Below are 20,016 nucleotides of genomic sequence, written 5' to 3'. Positions count from 1 at the left end.
CAGGCTGCACTCGGGGGCGCGCGCCTGGGCGTACAGGCTGCACTCGGGGGCGCGCGCCTGGGCGTACAGGCTGCACTCGGGGGCGCGCGCCTGGGCGTACAGGCTGCACTCGGGGGCGCGCGCCTGGGCAAACAGGCTGCTCTCGGGGGCGCGCGGGGGCCAGGAGCCTCTTCTCGGGGGCGCGCGCTGGGGCCAGGAGCCTTTTCTCGGGGGCGCGCGGACACGGGGTTTCTCCTCTCGGTTGGGGGGGGTGTGGGGTGCGCTGGGTTGCCATGGCGACACCGTTAATGGTAGGGGGAGGAAGCGGGAGTAGGCCATTGGGCCCTTCGAGCCCCCTGCTCCCTCATTCCCCACCACCCCCTTTCTCATCCCTCCCCGTGCCCTTTGATCCCTTTTAACCCTAAGAACTATCTCTGACTCCTTCTTGGGAAACATCCCATGTCTGTGCTGGGGGAGAATTCCACAGGCTCCCCACCCCCTGGGCTAGGAGACATCTCCACATCTCAGTGTCCCACCACGTTATCCTGACTCGGTGTTCCCTGGTTCTGGGCTCCCCCCCCCCAACAGCATCAGGACCATCCTTCCTGCCTCGCCCTAGTAGCATTTCCTAAATCCCATCTGCCGCTGCTTTGCCCATTCACCATCTTCTAAGCCCCAGTGGACACAATCCTAAATAAATACAATCCTGACCGATCCAGTCGGTTCAGTTTATCTTGCTTAAGTTCATTGTGATTTATTGTCTCGTGGTATTTATTCCAAATACGGTGTTGTTTAGTGTCACCCCTCCCCGGCACCACCTTAAAACACAGAAGTGTAAAGCCCAGAAAATAGAACACTAAAGTTCATCTTATAAAGTCTTATCTCAAAGTTTCGGTGGTCTTTGGAACAGTTCCCACTTGCGGCTCAGCTGTGGGCCTGGATTCGGGCTCCTCTGCCCCGATACCTCATTCCTGTGGCTAAACTGACAGCACTGCTCTGTCACACCGTTGGAACAAACAGGCACCAGTCTCCGGCACCATCTCACCTCGACTAACTCCTTCCCAATTACTCCAAATTCCACATGAACACTTTTCTCTTTTACCCCTGATTCCTGACCCTGTGGATTCTCATTTTTTATCTATAATTTGTATCCCGTTGTCAGTTTTCTTGCTTTCTATCTGAAGTGAGTTGTTTCTCAGCAGTATTCAAAAACACCACTTTTAAGTGCTACTGTTGATCGTAATGATGCTCGGTGGTTGTGGTTTAAGATTTTTTTTTGTGTGTTGCTGGCTGGACCAACGTTTGTAGCCGATCTCTCGTTGCCCCAAGGAAGGGGGTCAGGGGCTGCCACCTTTAAATTGTTCAGGGGTGCGTTGGTTGGAAGGCTGATTTGCTGAAGCAGTGTCTCTCTCATAAGAAAGCCGCCTATGATAATATATACACTTTCAATTTTCCTTTAACTGCTGCAGTCCTTCAGGTGTGGGTACAGCCACACTGCTGTCTGGAAGGGGTTTCTGGGACTTTGAGCCAGTGTCTCTGATTACCAGGCCAGGATGGTGAGTGGGTTGCAGGTAGCTGTTCCCCCATGTATCTACTGCCCTTGTCCTTCTGGGTTTGTAGCCACAAATTTGCACCTCATTTTCAGATCACCTGGTGCTGTTCCTGTGCTCTCCTATTGCCTCTCATGGAAACAAGCTTAGTCCCCCTAGCTTTATGGCAACAATAAAATGAAGGATGTGCTGGATTATGAGGTTGCAGTTTGTGGTTGAATATATTACCACTGCTGTTCACTCACTACAGCACCTCATTATCATGAGTTACTGGCCGTGAGTGGGATCACGAGCTCTGAGGGACGGACCAGTGGCTGTTGTGAAGTTCTGACCAAGTGATGGTTCCAAAAATGTCAGTCAAAAAAAGTAGTAAATAATGTTAAGTACAAAAACTGCTTAGCTTCAATACCTCATCCTCCTCGCCCTTGGAACCCCTCTCTCCCGGCACGCCAATTTCATCTGTAATGAAAAGTAAAAACAGAACCTTTTTGGGAGGAATCTGATGGGAATGGTGTTTTCTGTTGGGAAGGAGAAAACCATGGCTGAAGATTCGGTGTGGCTGGGAATGGTTCTGGCTGACTAGCACTCAACTTTGTGGAGCCAGTGAATGGAAGAGGGATTGAGGGTACGGCTGAGAATAGGGTTTGAATGGATTGAACTGATGTATCAAATATTTGGAGTAGATTGGGAGCAAGGCACCATTCCCAGTGAATGAGAACAAATTGGCAGGAATTCTGGTACTTTTTCTTTTATCTCCCCATCCCTCATCTCCTGCCCTATTTTCTAAGATTGCTGAGGCCAAGTGTGGAGCTGGTAGCATCACCCTAACACAGATCCCCTAAATCAACAGGGCTTTGAAGTGTATAAGAATTGGCAGCAAGTAGGGCAATACATATACCTAGTCAGATGTGTCAGGACTAAAGGACTGAAAGTTGTCAAAGACTACTTTGCTTCATCTTTTGGTAAATGCACTATTGTCCGCTTTTTAACTTTCCAAAAATTGCATGCAATCAGATGTTTTATTTTGTCTTGTTTTTCTCCCTTGTAGAAACAAATGAAAGATTGAGAGAAACCAGTGCGGACTGCTATTGGAAAATGGATCGATACAATGAGTTAAAACTTGAGTTGAAGAAGTGGGAGACTTCGTTCTTTGAGAGAAACAGACGGAAGCCAACAAAGGTAGTCACTGAGTCTAGAATCCAAAGCATCCATGGTTTGAAAACCCATCAGAAAAACTTTAATTGAACTAACGGCTACAAAAGTCACTGGCTGCAGAGTTTCCAGTAAGCATTAGTTCTTGACAGGTTGCCATCCAAAATAATTTGAAATAAAAACAGAATAGCTGGAGAAACTCCGTTGGTCTGGCAGCATCTGTGCAGAGAAAGCAGAGTCAGCACTTTGGGTCCCTTCTTCAAAACTTGCAAAAAATAATCTAAGATGCCCTTACCTGTTGAAGTATTAAAAAGAATTTGCATTGCCTTTCACATCCTTGTGACATTGAACAGTGCTTCGGTCAGTGAATGCAATTTTTAAAAAAATCACTGATCTGCATACTTGGTAAGAGCCTGTAAACAGTATGTAAAAAGAATGAACTTCTTTTAAACTTTGGGTTTTTTTCACATAGCTGCACAATAACTACCTTTAAGAGAATTTTTACATTTTTGAAAGTTGTAAATGGCAGATTAATGATGATTGTTGCGAAGTTGGTTAGAGTATTGTGGGTTGGAAGGCAGGACGTTAGAATTTGGTGTTTGTAAAATGCCAGGGGAGAAAGCAGTACATGGTTCCTTTAAAAGATTATGTGCTTTTTCTATGCGTAGAAATTTAAACAAAATGTCTGGGGGCAGTAGCTTGTGGGTTTGCGGGTACACAGAGAGCATCTGAATTGAAATATTTGTATCAGAAGCCTTACAGTTAGCAGGCCGAGCAGCTGTTTTGTTTTGTTATTAAGACAATAAGTTTTGATTTTAGTTAATCAATTTGAACCAGGCACTTAGAGATCAAAAATCATTGAACTTTAAGTCTGATGGTTTTGACAACACAGGTCCAATCCTGTTGTAAGAAATTGCAATACCATCAAGGGTATAAAAGGAGAGGGCAGTTGGCAAAAAAAAAATCAGGAAAATTAACTGCCATCTGCCAGAGTTAACAGCTGTCAAGAGAGAATTGGTAGCTCTCACGGTCTTCTCTAAGTTTTCGAGAAAGCACCATGTAAATCGAAGGTACCTAGGCACAACGAGTTAATATTCCTGACAGAACGTTCGATGGAGAAGGTACAGAGCATTGTAAAAGACACAATCTGGCTGTAATTTTGAGAGACTAAAGTCTGTTTAATTTTATTTTATATAAGTGAGACTAGTATTTATTGGAAAGCATACCATTCGAATCCTGTTTTATTCGGGAATAGCTAGTATGTAGAAGGGATTTATTCATTTTGGTAATAGTTTAGCTAATTTGTTCACTGTTAGAGTTAGATAAGTAAGTTGTTATTTGTTGATTGTAAAGTGAATGTCAGGGACTTGTTTTATTTAACACTAGAAGTTGCTGAGAAGCAGGTTATATCACTTTTCACACTCCTTTTTTAACAGATTATAAGGCAAGGTGTCTGGGTGTTTTGGTTTTAGTTATTTGGTGAGGGGGGGTCAACCTCTACTTTATAACATGACAGACAGCATAAATAAAATGTTACATCCTCTAATTCTGCAATAGCTTATGTTGAATTTAGAGAAATACCATGCATTCATTTTTTACTCACTGATAGTCTTGGGTCTTTGGCTGTGTGCCAAATTAGAATCACTCTAGTATCCTCATTACCCTCAATCTTTATTATCTGAAAAACTATCAATAATCTTATCCTCACAAATAGACTACATTGTTTGCTTAATCTCTGTGAATAACCAATGGAATTGGTATAATTGAACCCTTAAGTTCGATAAATTCTGCCATGATCTTTTTTCAGCTGAAATTTGTTGACTTTTTTGTCTTGGTTGTAAGTTTTTTAGCAATCAGAATGTTACTATTTTGATGGCTTTCAGATTTGTCCAATTTTAGAAGAGAAGTATTTTTGGACCCAATTGATTTCCCTTCAAGCTTAGAGAAATTTTTATCTGTTTTGCTATTACTTCTAACACCAGCACGCTCATGTCTCTGTTGTCCTAAGCCAATCTTGTAACGGATGGTCCATCATGAATGTATTGAATGATGGAGCAGGCTTGACAGGATGAGTGGCCTATTCCTGTTCCCATGTTCCGGCGTGGTACCTTCAGACACATTGCAAATTTAATTTGGTCTTCCATACTTTTTTTTTCCTCAGCTGGTTTTGGCACATACCTGTGTTGCTGGTCGCGCAAATCAATTTGGTCTCATCTAGAAATACACACGATTCATGATGTTTTAAAACTTTGACTTTATGGAGGAAATGCAATGTGTGATGGTGCAGATCAAGCTGATGTGGTTTTGTGTGGCTGCTTCACGCAGCCATTGGTCATAAAGTACGATTTCAAATTATGATCTTTTAATTTTGTGGAATAAAGCTGCTCTGTCTGTCAAAGGAAACTTACTGTTCCTTAAAATTTTCCTCTTCAGGTTGATGTGGCTTGTGCTTCAGAGGAGACTCAAAGTAAGTAATGTATGAAAGGAATACGTCTTGTTTCCTTAATTTAGCCAATTTATTGGTAGTGGACGGAGGGGAAAGAATGAATGGGACCCACTTCTACTTGTATAATTGGGATGCAGGGAAAATATCCATGCAGCATGTATCATGACGTATTCTCCTCTGCAGCTTTTTCTGATTTCTTGTGGTTCGGAAGCCATTCTGATTTTTTGGTTTTTATCATCAAAGGTGAGATTCCTAGTTAATGGATTGTGTTGTTACAGATACATTAACTTGTATGTTTTGCTCGATAGAAATACAAACCTAAGTTTACTGAGTTATAAAGAAGGAAGGAATGGAAGTAGTTTGGGAAAACAGAGAAGGAAATTTTAAGGCGGGGAGGGCATTTGTAAGTCAAGAGATTCTAGAGAGAAAATAAAAGCTTTAAGTGGAAGGAGAGCTGCTAGGAGCAGAGTTAGAGTTTGGTGGAGGGGCAATTGGAGCAAATTTGACAACACTTCCCATTTCTGTAGCTGGAGAACTCATTGAGGTCAGGAGTGTGAGGGAGCTGAGGTGGCATGCTTCAGTTTGGATATATTAAATGAATGGAAATTTTTACTCCTGATTATGCTTGATCTTCTCCTGTCTAACCCTAACTTTAGCTAATCAAGAGACTGGACTGAGTGAATATATCCTCTACTTAGGCCAGTACTAAAGACAGTCAAGAGGAAATGCAAGACAGTGGCTTAGTAACAATTATAACTTCTTAATGTTTTACTCCTTTTTTTCCCCTTTATCTGCTTGCCTTGGAAACATAGTGGTTTCACTTGTCAAGATGTAGGAGAATTTAAACATCTCCAAATGATAGTACAAAACTGTCACCAATTCCTTGTTTTTTTCACAGAAAGTGCTAACTTTTTTTTAATGTTGGAATGGTTGCAATGATGCTGGCTGCTGGAAACCCTTCAGAACCATTGTTTGTTTGTGAGACTAGGCATTGAATGTTCCTGGATGGCACATCAGTGGAGTTCACGTCATCAATCTTGGTTTTTATTTAATATCCATAAGCATACACTTTCAGCAAAAATTACTGAATGAGGGTTATGAGGAATGAGCACGATGCCTTTTTATACTTACCAAATTTTTTTTTTGTCCAGGGATGTATGAAGTCAGCTCTTTCGTCCTGTTTTCCTGGGGTAAAAAGGCTCTTGCCTCCTGAAGATCAAAACATTGATTCTGTGATTTCTTGGTTTGTTTGGCTAACACATTCCTCATTCAATGACCAACTCAACTGTCTTTATACAAATACTAATGAATAATATAGGTGACTGCCATTATTTGGTTTATTCCTCCAAGGCAATGCTTTGACCGATGGGAGTCAAATGTAAACAAAGCTTGGCAGTTAACTGCCAGTCTTTTGATTTGATTTGATTTGTTGTTGTCATGTACCTAAGTACAGTGAAAAGTTTTGTTTTGCCTGCTGTACAGGCAGATCATAATATAAGACATACAAATCATAGGGTGATTGAACAGAGAAAGACATACAAAGTTACGGCTGCACAGAAGGTGCACAAAAGCAAGATCAACATTAGATTTGAAATTAGGGAGGTCCAATTAGCACTCTAATAACAGTGGAGAAGAAGCTGTTGTTGAACCTGTCTGTACATGCGTTTGAGCTTCTGTTGTCTTCTGTCTGATGGAAGGGGTTGGAAGAGTATTACTGGGGTGGCAGGGCTGTAAGTGTTGGTGAGGGTCCTTATGGACATGCCAAATTTCCTAAGCCTCCTGAGGAAGAAGAGGCATTGTTGCGCCTCATTGACAATCGCATCTACGTGGAAGGACCAGGACACATCATTGGTTATCATCACTCCTGGGAACTTGACGCTCTCAACCCTGTCCACCTCAGCTCCATTAATGTAGGTAGGGCTGTGTCCTCCTCCTTTCTTCCTGAAGTCAATGATCAATTCTTTAGTTTTGCTGACATTGAGAGAGAGATTGTTATCTTTGTGCCACAACACCAAGCGTCTGTTTCTTCATTGTTTGATATCTGGCCTATAATGCTGGTGTTGGCAGCGAACTTGTAGATGGCGTCCATACAAAATTTGGCCACGCAGTCGTGAATGTACAGAGAGTCCAGTAGGTGGGTGAGTACACATCCTTGTAAGGGGCCAGTGTTGAGGATTATCGTGGACGAGGTGCTGTTGTCTATCTTCACTGATTGCAGTCTGTGGATCAGGAAGCTGAGGATCCAATTGCAGAGGGTGGAGCTGAGACCTAGGTCTTGGAGTTTTGAGATTAGTTTGGACATCGCCAAATTGGTGCATTATCCACAGCAACATCTCCTACCAATCAGTCCATTTGTCAATCAATCAGCACTCTCTTCTCGTAAAGTTTATAATATGGTTCTCCTCTACAGTGGTATTCTTGCAAATATACTGATGATTGGAAGATGAAAAACTTTGACTAAATGCCTCTTTTTCCAGCAGTATTAACATACAACTTCTGAAATAACACATAGTATTGTCCGAATTTTCTGACATGACTGGAGGATGACTTTTTTTTAGTGACTGTAGTGTGTATAAGGAAGATCTGAACTTGAACACCCCCCTTCCCAATTGCATGATAGGTCAGCTGGAATTGTGCACGGTACAATAATATATCTGAAAGAAAAGTATGCAACCTGCTCCATCTTGCTTGGATGGTGGCTGCCTGATGTGCATTGAACTTGTTTATATTGTACAGTATTGGAAATGAATCCATTGACACTAATGTATTTGATTAAACTGTTTATGTCCCAGGACACACTAATAATCAATGTTTTTGAATTCACAGAATTGTACAGAGAATATAGAGCTATCAAGCAAAATAGGGAAGGACAGACTACAAAGAACAATCAAAGTGCACAGGTAGATTCTGGGAGTAACCCCTTGATGAAAACTAGCCAAAACGAGGTGGTGAGTCGAGATTTCTGCATTATGTCAATTTGCTTTGATTCTTTTTCCGTAGTATGTCCTTGCATAGAACATTCCTCATGGAATTTGGTGCAGCAAAGATCAAAATTTCTCTCTGCCTCCAGGTAACCAGTCAGTTATGGAATATTGTGGCTAAGTAGCAGGACAGACTGCAACCTCTGACAGAGGGAGACTACTTGAAGTGAACTGATTGATTCTGCTCTTCAGCCAATAGGGATTGTTTGTTTTTCCATTTTGGTAGGAACAGTAGAAAACGGGATATTATTTGAATGAAAAGAGATGACAGTGCTGTGGTACAGAGAGATCAGAATATCCTTGCACATAGATCACAAAAAAAATGAAAGTACAGATGCAGCAAGTAATTGAGAAAGCAAGCAGAATCTTGAGCTTTATTTCAAGGCAATGGAGCATAATAGTAGGGGAAATGTGTGTTGGTGAGACCACGTAGTGTTCTGGTTTCCTTAAGAACGGTCATACTTCGATTGGAAGTAGTTCAGAAAACATTCATGAGGCCACGATGAAGGTGCTGTACTTTGAGGAAAGTTTGAGCAGCTTGGGCTAATACTCAGCGGAGGTTAGAAGAATGAGAGGTGATCTCGTTGAAACATTTAAAATTCTAAACTGGCTAGACTCCAAGGATGTTCCTTCTTGGGGGCAGATTGGGTGTATTAGCATGGATTGAGAATTGATTCACTGATGGGAAAAGTTAGATCTTTTTCCAGGTAGTAGGCAGTGACCAGTGGGTTAAGACCATAAAGTGTAGGGAGCAGAAATAGACCATTCAGCCCACCTTTTCAATGAATCATGCCTGATTTGATACTCCTCAACTCCACTGTCCTGCCTTTTTCTCCATAACCCTTGATAATCAATGATTAGAGGTCTGGCTATCTCAGCCTTGAAGATACATAATGAGTCTGCCTCTATAGCCCACTGTGTTAAATAATTCCCGACATTCACTAGCTGTTGCGAGAAGAAATTCCTCCTAATCTCTGACTTAAATGTGCAACCCATTATCCTGAGATGATGCCCTCTGGTCCTAGACTCTTCCATAAGGGGAAACTACGTTTCTGCCCCTAACCTATCAAGTTCTCTAAGAATCTCGTATATTTCAATAAGGCTACTTCTCATTCTTCTAAACTCCAATGAGTACAGGTCCAAACTACTCAACATCTCCTTCATAAGACAGTCCCTCTGCTTGGTATAGCCTCGTGAACTTCTCTGGACTGCCTGCAGTGCCAGTCTATATAGTTTTATGAAGTCCTTCTTATTTTTGTGCTTTATTTCCCTTTGATTATCCCAGGTACCACAATGATTAGTGCTTGGGGCCCCATTTATTCATAATTATCTATGAATAACCTGAATGGGGGAAGACATTCAATTTTTCCAAGTTTGCTGATGACACAAAACTGGGTGGGGCTGTGTGAAGGATGCAGAGGAAACTTCATGGTAATTTAGACATGGTAACTTCAAGAACAGCTTCTTTCCTGTTGTTATCAGTCTTATGAATGGACCTGTCATAACTTAGAGCTGATCTTTGCACCTTCTCTATAGCTGTTCTGCTATATTCTGTGTGCTGTTCTATTGCCCTAATGTACTTATGTAAGATATTGTTGGGGAGAGATATCAAAGAGCAGCCTCGTGTTCTGTGTTCAGATATACAGTTGATTTTTATTCGATCTTTTTACCATATGTATGGGACAGGCCAGAGACCACTTCAAATCTGGCCTTTACGTAGGGCTCGGATTGAAAGAGAGGTCAATGACGCTCTGATTTCCCAGTAGGATACAGCATTTTTGTACGTTTCGCATTACAGTAATTACATGCAACATTGTCATCGTTTCTTCCTCCTTAATCTATACATCCAATCCTGTGAAACACCTGATCAGTGATGGATACCCCTATGGACAGCCCTAGGTTCCCCATGATCTCATGACGTTTACCAGACATTATAATCATCAGGCCTTGGGATCTTACAATGCAACCCATTAATTCACATTCCACGGTTAATGTTTATACTCTTTCTCAGACGTCTCCCAGACTTGCTTTTCCCTAAGGGCTGCTCGAATTCTGTTATTCATTTTATTCATTGCTGTCCCTATCAAATTCTGTAAATCGTCTTAGGTTTCCCACTGTCCTAGTCACAGGAGATACAAAAGGAAGGTAGTTCTTACTAATTGCTGTAAGATTCATAATATCAGTTCTACTATAAAGTTAGTTATGTGTAAAGTTTTATGTTTACACCTACTGTTAGCATTCTTTCGCTAATGAGTTGTGAGCAGTTTTGGTCCCACCTGACCTTGGAGGCTCAGCTAGACACTCCCCTGTATCTTGCAGCTGCATTATAACTCACTCAGGTCACATACTGTCTTCTGGGATGAAATTTATTGCCTAATTTATTGACTATTTATTGTCAAATAGTCAAATTATTAATTGACTAACTCTTTACCTAATAAAACAACATCTTTCTCATTGATAAGACTAACACTCAATCACTTTCACAGCTCAATAAACTTGTCTGATCTCCTAGATTTTAAAAAGCCATAATCCCATACTTATCATCTGTCTGTCATTGTGGGATCCTACTCTTCTCTTTAATGCTTGCTACAAACTTCAGGCTGTCTGTTCTTAGACATTTCTTATCAAATTGTTCTTGTAGATGTCTGCAGCTGCTGTTTGTGCAAAACTCTCTGCATATTAATTTGTAAGATTCTTTGTTCAAAGTAGACCCTGTTACTTTGAGATAACTCCTTCTCAAAGCTACCATTATGCTAACTAATGACCTCACTTAAAAGCTGGAGCAGGCAAGCTAATTCTGTTACTGCAGCCATATTTATACCAATGGCAGGCAGTACTGCTGCTTTATTTTTGCCACTCTGATCAGGGGCTACCTCCACAGTATGATTTATCTGGATAGGATGTAAAGCAATACTTTTTAACTGTATCTTGGTACGTGACAATAGTAAAATCAATTCAAACAAGTTTGAATGTGTGAGCAAACACATTGTACTGCATCTGCAATGTGGCTAAATGCGAAAAACACTTTGTTTTGAAAAATAGAGTATTATTTAATGGTGAAGTATTGGGAAATGTAGATGTACAAAGGGATCTTGGTGTCCTTGTCCACCAGTCAATGAAAGACAGACAGGTGCAGCAAGCAGTTTAAGATGACAAATAGTATATCGGCCTTCATTGCGAGATGATTTGAGTTCAGAAGTAAGGATGTCTTACTGCAGTCCTATAGGACCTTTTTGAGACCACATCTAAAGTATTATGTGTAGTGTTGGTCTCCCTACCTAAGAGAGGACATTTTTGCTGGAGACAGAGTACAGTAGAGAATTACTGGACTAATAACAGAGATGGCAAGGTGGTCTTTTTGAGTAGAGATGGTTGGATTGGGCCTGTATTCACTAGAGTTAAGAAAGGTGAGATGAAAGATGAAACCGTTCTAACAAAGCTGTAAGCTAATGCAGGGAGGATTTATTCCCTGGTTGAAAAGTCTAGAACCAGTGGACACAGTCTCAGGATACAGGGTAGGCCATTTCGGACTGAGATTAGGAAAATATTTTTTCATTCAGAAGGTAGTGAATCTATGGAATTCTCCACTATAGAAGTCACTAAATATTGTCAAGAAAGAGATACATTTTTTAGATATTAATGGTATCAAGGGGTATGCGGAGAAAACAGAAATAAGACTTTGAAATAGAGAACCAGCCATTGTCATCCTGAATGGTGGAGCAGACTCAAATGGCTGATTTGGCAGCTTCCTCCTAGTTTCTATGTAATTAGTGGACACAGTTTAAAAATTAAGATAGAGATAAGGAACTTCCTCAGAGGATCATTATAATTCTCTTTTCCCAGAGAGTAATGGAGACTGGGTCTTTGTCTTTATCTTTGTCTAACTAGCCCCGTATATGTTCAGACTTTTGACAAGGAGTCTGCGGTTATGTGCGCTAGAAGGGAGAATGAAGTTACAGGCACACTCAAACCAGTCATGATGGAGCCATGGCTATTGAATGGTGGAGCAGCCTCCATGGGCTATTTGGGTTAATCCTGCTATTTGTGTTTTTCTTAACTTCAGTGCTATCACGTAGATTCATGATCCTGAATGTATTGATGGGTTAGATCGGGAGAAACTAATTGCTGTAGTAGAGAAATCCGAACCAAGTGGAAAATATTTAAAATTCAAGCCATTCAAGATTTGTTTTACACAAGGGGCAGTGTGTTCTAACCAGCAAGAACAAAACAGGCATTGAATAAGTCACCATGTGATCTGGTCCATCCATTGCTTGGTAACTGGCGTGAATCAAGTTAAACTATGAATCTTCATTTATTTTGTGGCTTGATAAGTGGTTGAGCCTTCCAATGTCATGTCTTATTAAGTAGCTATTGGCCAACTTTTGCGCTGGCTGTAACTGGGGAGGGAACCTATGTTGTTTTCTTTAAAAAAAGGTTCACCTGATTTGTGTCTCCAGGCTTCTGAGTGTGATATTTGGGGATTACACCTTAATCGCCAGAACAGAAAGTTTCAGGAGCTCACGCCAAAGGAGCACAGTGCTCTAAAAGCATCGGCCCAGTATTATGGAATGAAATTAAGGGAGAACTTTGGAACATCAGGAAAGGTAAGTGTTCGCTGCTTCTTGCCCTCCGTGTCACATGTATCAAATGGCCTACCCTGGCTAAGGAGGGTACCTACTTCAGTCGTAGTTGCGCTGTAGCTCTCTCTGTGGAACGTGTTAGTGACCAATGCTGTATTTACCTGGTGACATGGCTGATATCAGACCCTCTGAGTAAACAGTCACAGAGAAAGCTTGAAAATCTGTCATTGGAGAGGGGGTCGGGGGTGTAGAATGTGGAATTTTCTGTTACAAACTTGACACAGTCACAAATTATTTGAAAGCAGAATTAAATAGTTATTTGAAACAGGAGAGCCTTAAGGGCGATCGGGAAGAAGGAACAGAGTGGGTTTAGAATTGGGTAATTTATCCAGAAGAGAAAACATAGACTTGATAGGTCATTTGGCTTGTTTCTGTCATACACTTAATGAATTCAGAGAAAGTATAACATGCCGAGTACAGGAGCTGCAACTTCAGTGAGATTTATTGTTAAAAGAGACTTTATAGTTTTAACTGCTTGGTTTTTAAATGTTTTGAACTTTAGTACAAGTACAAGACCAGAGCAAAAACGGTGAATGTCTTTTTATTTAATATATGAAAGGAAAGGCCAGTTTCTCTCCGTAAGTCGCTGACTTCAAGGAGGACACAGCTGTCCAAAGAGATCAATGATGGGGAGAACGGCCCACTTGTTCGAACACATTCTGTCACCCTCAAGCCTGCTCAAGATCTGCAGCTTGCACCTCAAGACTCTCCAAATAGATCTGATCAACTGGAATTTCAGCATCCTGCCATGAAAGATATTTCCCCATCAAAAGTACTCCGAACCCAGACAAGGACTCACCGAACTGTAAATAAACTACAGCAATTGCAACAGTGTGTGTCCAGGAGATTATCCTCCATTGATCTCGGCTGGTTAGACAGATGCCAGGAGATAACACAACCAGATGTTGGATTGCCCATATTGGGCAGACCTTCACTCCCAGCCAATGGAAAATACGATCTCCACTCAGATCATGGAAAACCTCCTTCATTTGGTGACTCTACTTCACAAGCTGATCACAAACCTCAAAACGTGAATGACACAGTACACTCTACTTCACAAGTTGATCACAAATCTCAAAACGTGAATGACACAGTACAAGTGGCCAGTGAGCAGTCCCTGCATCAAAGTGATTTTTCAACAGTCAATAAGGGGTCCTGTTCAGTGACTGCTACATCTCCTTCAGCTGGTGATACACCCTCCTCATTGGGTAACGTCTCTTTAAAAGTTAAACATGATGAGCTATCAGTTTCCACTAGTGATTTTCAGGATTCTGAAAAGCCTGCAGAATTAGGGAATGGCTATTTCCGAGATGATCATGCTTGCCAAAAAGATATTGGCACGGGGACCGTACAAATTGTAACAAGAACTAGATTGGAGCATCAACTATACACTAACTCAGTGACCAGTAAAAAGAGAAATTGCGGTGCCCAAGAATCTTCGCAGGAAAATTGTGGTGGAGTAGAGATAGCGACTGATTGTGAGCACTCTAAAGAGCTAAATGCTGGGAAAGGCTCACAGGACCTAAAGACAAGCAGCAAAAAGAGACAGAGGACATTTGCAGCAGGCGCAATGAGTGCTGACGCTTGTGAAGACCTCGAAGGCAATGCCAAGAAACGCAGAAAAGCAACGAAACCTTCAAACACTGTCACAGCTCAGAAACGGAAGAAGCGAATTCTCAGAGCCAGTTGCAAATCTGTGGCGGATGACATCAGCCCAGCTGCAAATGAGGATGAGGGGAAACCAAAACCTGAGCTGCCAAAGGAGAATCTGTACGGAGATGTAGAAGAGGGGAACCTCTGTTCAGAGGCTCAGAAGAGCAGTGGAGTGAGGTAGGTACAGACACTGATCCAGCAATCCATATCGGAGGTATGTGAGAAAGGTATACTGGACGTTGTTTTGCTTTCTATTTTAAAACTTAATTGAACAGAACAAATTCTTAAATTGATTGCAGTTGTAGTATATCTATTATAAGACCACGCCTGAGGTGGAACCGTGTGTTCTGCTCCAATTAGAGGAAATGCCATTATGTACTTCAGAATAGTAAATGTTCCATGAATGTAATCTTTCTGGACTGTTTCTTCAGTGCATTTTTATGTGTATTAATTTCAGATTTCTTGTATGAAGTACGTTTCTATAGTCGTAATCTCGCAATACATGAGCTGCCAGAGATCATAATTGATTGAAATTAAATGAAAAGCAAAGGTGGATGGCAGGAGACATCCTTTTTCATATTCCAAATGACAAATGGCTAAAAGATTGAGGGAAAAATTAGAGTACAAGAGAAAGCTAGCAAGAAATATAGATAGCAAGAGTTTCTAAAGACATCATAATTCTTTGTGGAACACCTACGCTCGGTTCGTGACAAACGACTGCACCTCCCAGTCCCAAACCACTTCAACTCCCCCTCCCAATCCTAGGACGACATGTCCATCCTGGGCCTCCTCCAGTGCCATAACGATGCCACCCGAAGGCTGCAGGAACAGCACCTCATATTTCGCAGCCCAATGGTATCATTGTGGACTTCACAAGCTTCAAAATCTCCTCTCCCCCGACCGCATCCCAAAACCAGCCCAGCTCGTCCCCACCTCCCTAACCTGTCCGTCCTTTATCCCACCTATCCACTCCTTCCACCTCAAGCCCCACCCCCACCTCCTACCTACCAACCTCATCCCCACGCTCTTGACCTGTCTGTTTTCCCTGGACTGACCAACCCCCACCCTAACTCCCTACCTACACTCACCTTTACTGGCTCCATCCCCGCCTCTTTGACCTGTCCATCTCCTCTCCACCTATCTTCTCCTTTATCCATCTTCTATCTGCCTCCCCCCACTCTCTCTTTATTTCAGAATCCCCTTCCCCTCCCCCATTTCCGAAGAAGGGTCCAGACCTGAAACGTCAGCTTTCCTGCTCCCCTGATGCTGCTTGGCCTGCTGTGTTCATCCAGCTTTACACCTTGTTACATCATAATTCTATTAGTTTTAAAGTAGCTATGGAAAATGATAGGCCTTATATAAAACTTAAAGTTCTTAATTGGAGTAAGGCATGTCTTGATGGTATGACTGTTTGCAGGTAAAGGGACTGGCAAAGGGAGGCTTTCAGAAGTAAGATAACTACAGTTCGGAGGCACTATGTCCCTGTTAGAGTGAAGGGTAGGCTGGTAAGAGAACGGACCAGTGGATGAATAAAGATAATGATTCTGTGGTCAAGAATAAAGAGGAGTCATATATTAAATATAGACAACTTGGATGGAGGGTTGCTTTTCAGACTGGAGGCATATGACCAGTGGTGTGCCACAAGGTTCAGTGCTGGGTCCACTGCTTTTTGTCATTTATATAAATGATTTGGATGTGAGCATAGGAGGCATGGTTAGTAAGTTTGCACTGACACCAAAATTGGAAGCGTAGTGGATAGTGAAGAAGGTTACCTCCGAGTACAACAGGATCTTGATCAGATGGGCCAATGGACTGAGGAGAGGCAGATGGAGTTTAATTTAGATAAATGTGGGGTGCTGCATTTTGGAAAGGCAAATTAGGGCAGGACTTACACACTTAATTGTAAGGTCCTGTGGAGTATTGCCTAAACAAAGAGACCTTGGGGTTCATGTTCATAGCTCCTTAAAAGTGGAGTCTCAGGTAGACAGTATAGTGGAGAAGGCTTGGAAACAATAACCCCTACCTGCATGCAATGTTGTGCCTTTATTTAAGAAAACCATAGACCACTGAGTCTGACATCAATGGTGGGGAAGTTTTTGGAGGGGATTCTGAGAAATGGGATTTAAATACATTTGGAGAGGCAAAGACTGATTCAGGATAGTCAGCATGATGTTGTACGTGGGAAATCGTGTCTCACAAACTTGATTGAGTTTTTTGAGGATGTAACCAAAAAGGTTGAAGGCAAAGAGTTAGCCATTGCCTGCATGGACTTTAACAAAGCCTTTGACAAGGTTTTGCATGGTAGCTTGGTTAGTAAAGTTAAATAACATGGGATTTGCGGAGAGCTTGCCAATTGGATAGAAAGTTGGCTTGACAGTAGGACTCGGAGGGTGGTATTGGAGGTTTGGTTTTTGGACTGGAGGCCTGTGACCAGCGGCGTTCTGCAGGGATTGGTGCTGGGTCCAGTGCTTTTTGTCACTTATATAAGTGATTTGGGTGAGAATTTAGGAGGTATGGTTAGTAAGTTTGCAGATGACACCAAATTTGGTGGTACAGTGGACAGTGAAGATGGTTACCTAAGATTACAAAGGGATCTTGATCTGTTGGGCCGATGGGCTGAAGAGTGGCAGTTGGAATTTCATTTTGATATATGTGAGGTATTGTATTTTGGTAAAACAAACAACGACAGGACCTATACAATTAATGGTAGTGTGGACTGAGACCTTGAGTTTCAGGTACATAGTTCTTTGAAAGTTGCGTCGCAGGTAGACAGGGTGGTTAAGATGTTTAACATGCTTGCTTTCATTGCTGACACCATTTGAGTATGAGTTGGGAAGTCATATTGTGGTTGTACAGGACATTGGTGAGGCCACTTTTTGGAGTACTGTCTACAGTTCTGGTCACCCTGCTATAGTAAGGATATTACTAAGCTGGAGAGGGTTCGGAAAATAATTACCAGGATGTTGCTGTGAATTTGGTTTGTGTTATGAGGTTCAGACTGAATAGACTGGGACTTCCTTCACTGGAGCATAGGAGGTTGAGGGGTGACCTTACAGAGGTTTATAAAATCAAGAGGGGTATAGATAAGGTGAATAGCAAAGGTCTTTTCCCTAGGGTAGGGTAGTTCAAAACTAGAGTGCATAGGTTTATGATGAGAAGAGAAAGATTAAAAGGGACCCGAAGGGCAACTTCTTCACACAGTTGCCCTTCACACTTGTTTGTATGTGGAATGAAATATCAAAGATGTGGTACAATTACAATATTTAAAAGACATTTGGACAGGTACATGAATTTGAAAGTTTTAGAGGGATAAGGACGAAACAAGACAAATGGGACTAGTTTATTTTGGGAACCTTGTTCAGCGTGGATGAGTTGGACCTAAGGGTCCGTTTCTGTGCTGTATGACTCTATGACATCATTGATACTTTTTTAAAAATGTAAACACTGGTCCTATATAACATGAATCTGAGGAATTAATAATGGAAAATAAGGAGATGGCAGATGAACTGAAGAGGTATTTTGAACAGGTTTTCGCTGTAGAGGGAAAGTGTTAGAAGCTATTACTAAGGACAGTATAGCAGGTTACCAAAAAATATCTGGGTAATCTGGGGGCGTGATAGTTTTATAAAGGGGGGATCATGTCTAACCAATTTATTGGAGTTCTTTGAACAAGTAATATGCAGTGGAAAGAAGGAGAATGAATGGATGCAATATACTTGATATAAGTGCAAGCTTACTGAGGGAAAAGGATTTCTGTTGTAGATGTTTACATTGTAGTCACATTGAGTCTTGATTGTTTGACCAGTCTTCTCTGCCATTACTTTTAGCTTTGCTTATAATCTGTTTTAGAATTGCACAACCTAAAAAGGATGGAAACTTTGTGAGAATCAACCTTAAGAAGAAATCACATGTCAGAGGTGGAGTGTTACGAGGAGCATCTCTTCGCAGACAGGTACTTTATTTAAACTGTTTTCTGCCAAAAACATTTGTTGGCCATGACGTTTCTTTTGATGAATATTAAAGTAGTAGCTTCTCCCTTTTTGAGGTGAAAGGTTTTACCAGTATGGAAGTTTGGAAACAATGCAGTTGTGTTCTTCCTGGTTTGATTGTTATTAATATTTGGAACGCTGCAGGTTTTACAGAATTTGAAAGATTTTTTTAAAAAGGGCAAGGACCTGACTATTGATATGAGCAGTGATGTGATTGATCAGAAAGAAACAAACCTTTTGAGTTCTGTGAATCTTGCCTGAGATGCAATGAATCACATCTGTATATTGTTTCTCTTGGGAATGAACCATTACTTGCTAATTGTAATTAACATGAAACATTTGCCCATTTGCCAGAACAACATCAACCTCAAGCATGTTGTGTGGATGAATCGCTGTTCTTGTAGCTCCAGGCTAATGTTTTGTGGATATGAATTCATATCCACCACGACAGCAGCTGATGGAATTTAAATTCACTTCATCAAATCTGGAATTGAAAGCCAATCTCTGTAATGGGCATCATCATAACTCTCCTTGATTCTTGTAAAATCTCATCTAGTTCATTAATCTTTTAGGGAAGGAAATCTGCTGGTTTTACCCAGTCTATCCAAAGTGTAGTTCCAAACAGCCAACTATATTTCTGTCGATCAACTGCCATCTGAAGTGGGCTAGCAAGCTACTCAGTTCAAGGCAAATTAGGGAAGGTCAACAAATGCTGGTCCTGCCAGTTACATTCACAGCTGATGAAAGAATTTGAAAACAATGTGGACGCTCAGCAGGTCTGGCAGCATCTGTGGAGAGAAATCAGGGTTAACATTTCTGGTCCAGAAGGGTCACCGGACCCAAAACGTTAACTCTGATGCCTCTCCACAGATGCTTACAGACCTGCTAAGCATTTACAGCAATTTCTGTTTTTGCTTCTGATTTCCAGCATCCACAGTTCTTTTGGTTTTGTAAACAAATGTAGTTTACTAATATGTTTTTCTGATGTTACGGATGTCCAAAGGTCTGGAAGCAGAAGTGGAATTTAAAAGGGGAACATTTTGGTGGTGGTGCTGGTCGATTCAGCAGAAAGGGAGACATGTGTTTCCGCTGTGGGGCAACAGGTCACTGGGCCAAGAACTGCAGTGGTCAGGGTAAGTGTATTCAGTCACAACATTCCTACCTTTCAGAGGTTGTACATTGTGCTTTTTTTCCCTAAAAAAAAAACATACGGTGATTTTATAGTAATGAGGGGAGACCACAGTCGGCAGCCCCGCCAGACCAGGCAAAAGCCCAAACAAGTAGTATGATGCTACAGTCAGGAACCCATGGACACGTTTCACCAGCTTGGCTGAGATGATACCTCCACTCTTCTTCCCACCCAGGCTTCTGGATGATATTGGGATCAATGTTTTAGATTAGGGTTGCTTGTGAATAAACATTCCTGAAGTTCCTGCATTCTGTTGCTGGTTCTAGTTCACATCTTAGTTGTTGCCAAAAGGCTGATTGCTGAGATTGAGGTAGTGCAGGACGACATGCTAATAGCCTGATTCTGTTTTATCTGTGCCTGTTGGGGACAGCTCAAGAGTGGTTAAGCTGGTATGTGTTGAAACAAATGAAGCCAGCTGGAAGAAAGTGGTTCTAGAA

General features: G+C 41.6%; 1 protein-coding gene across 1 annotated transcript in view; it reads left to right on the top strand.

Moving 5' to 3' along the window:
• Window positions 1-2,426: 2,426 nt before the first annotated feature.
• Window positions 2,427-20,016, top strand: part of recql4 (RecQ helicase-like 4) — a 63,133-nt gene continuing 45,543 nt past the window's right edge. The window contains exons 1-8 of the mRNA XM_048616567.1: window positions 2,427-2,491; window positions 2,578-2,708; window positions 5,115-5,148; window positions 7,954-8,075; window positions 12,566-12,712; window positions 13,308-14,578; window positions 18,251-18,353; window positions 19,394-19,523. Of these exons, the coding sequence (XP_048472524.1) occupies window positions 2,625-2,708; window positions 5,115-5,148; window positions 7,954-8,075; window positions 12,566-12,712; window positions 13,308-14,578; window positions 18,251-18,353; window positions 19,394-19,523 (1,891 nt within the window). The 5' untranslated portion in view covers window positions 2,427-2,491; window positions 2,578-2,624. The remainder of the gene's footprint in view (window positions 2,492-2,577; window positions 2,709-5,114; window positions 5,149-7,953; window positions 8,076-12,565; window positions 12,713-13,307; window positions 14,579-18,250; window positions 18,354-19,393; window positions 19,524-20,016) is intronic.

Source organism: Rhincodon typus, chromosome 2, assembly GCF_021869965.1.
Source record: "Rhincodon typus isolate 14 chromosome 2, sRhiTyp1.1, whole genome shotgun sequence".
Taxonomy (NCBI): domain Eukaryota; kingdom Metazoa; phylum Chordata; class Chondrichthyes; order Orectolobiformes; family Rhincodontidae; genus Rhincodon; species Rhincodon typus.
The sequence above is the reverse complement of the archived record's forward strand: the minus strand, read 5'-3'. Positions and strand labels throughout refer to the sequence as shown.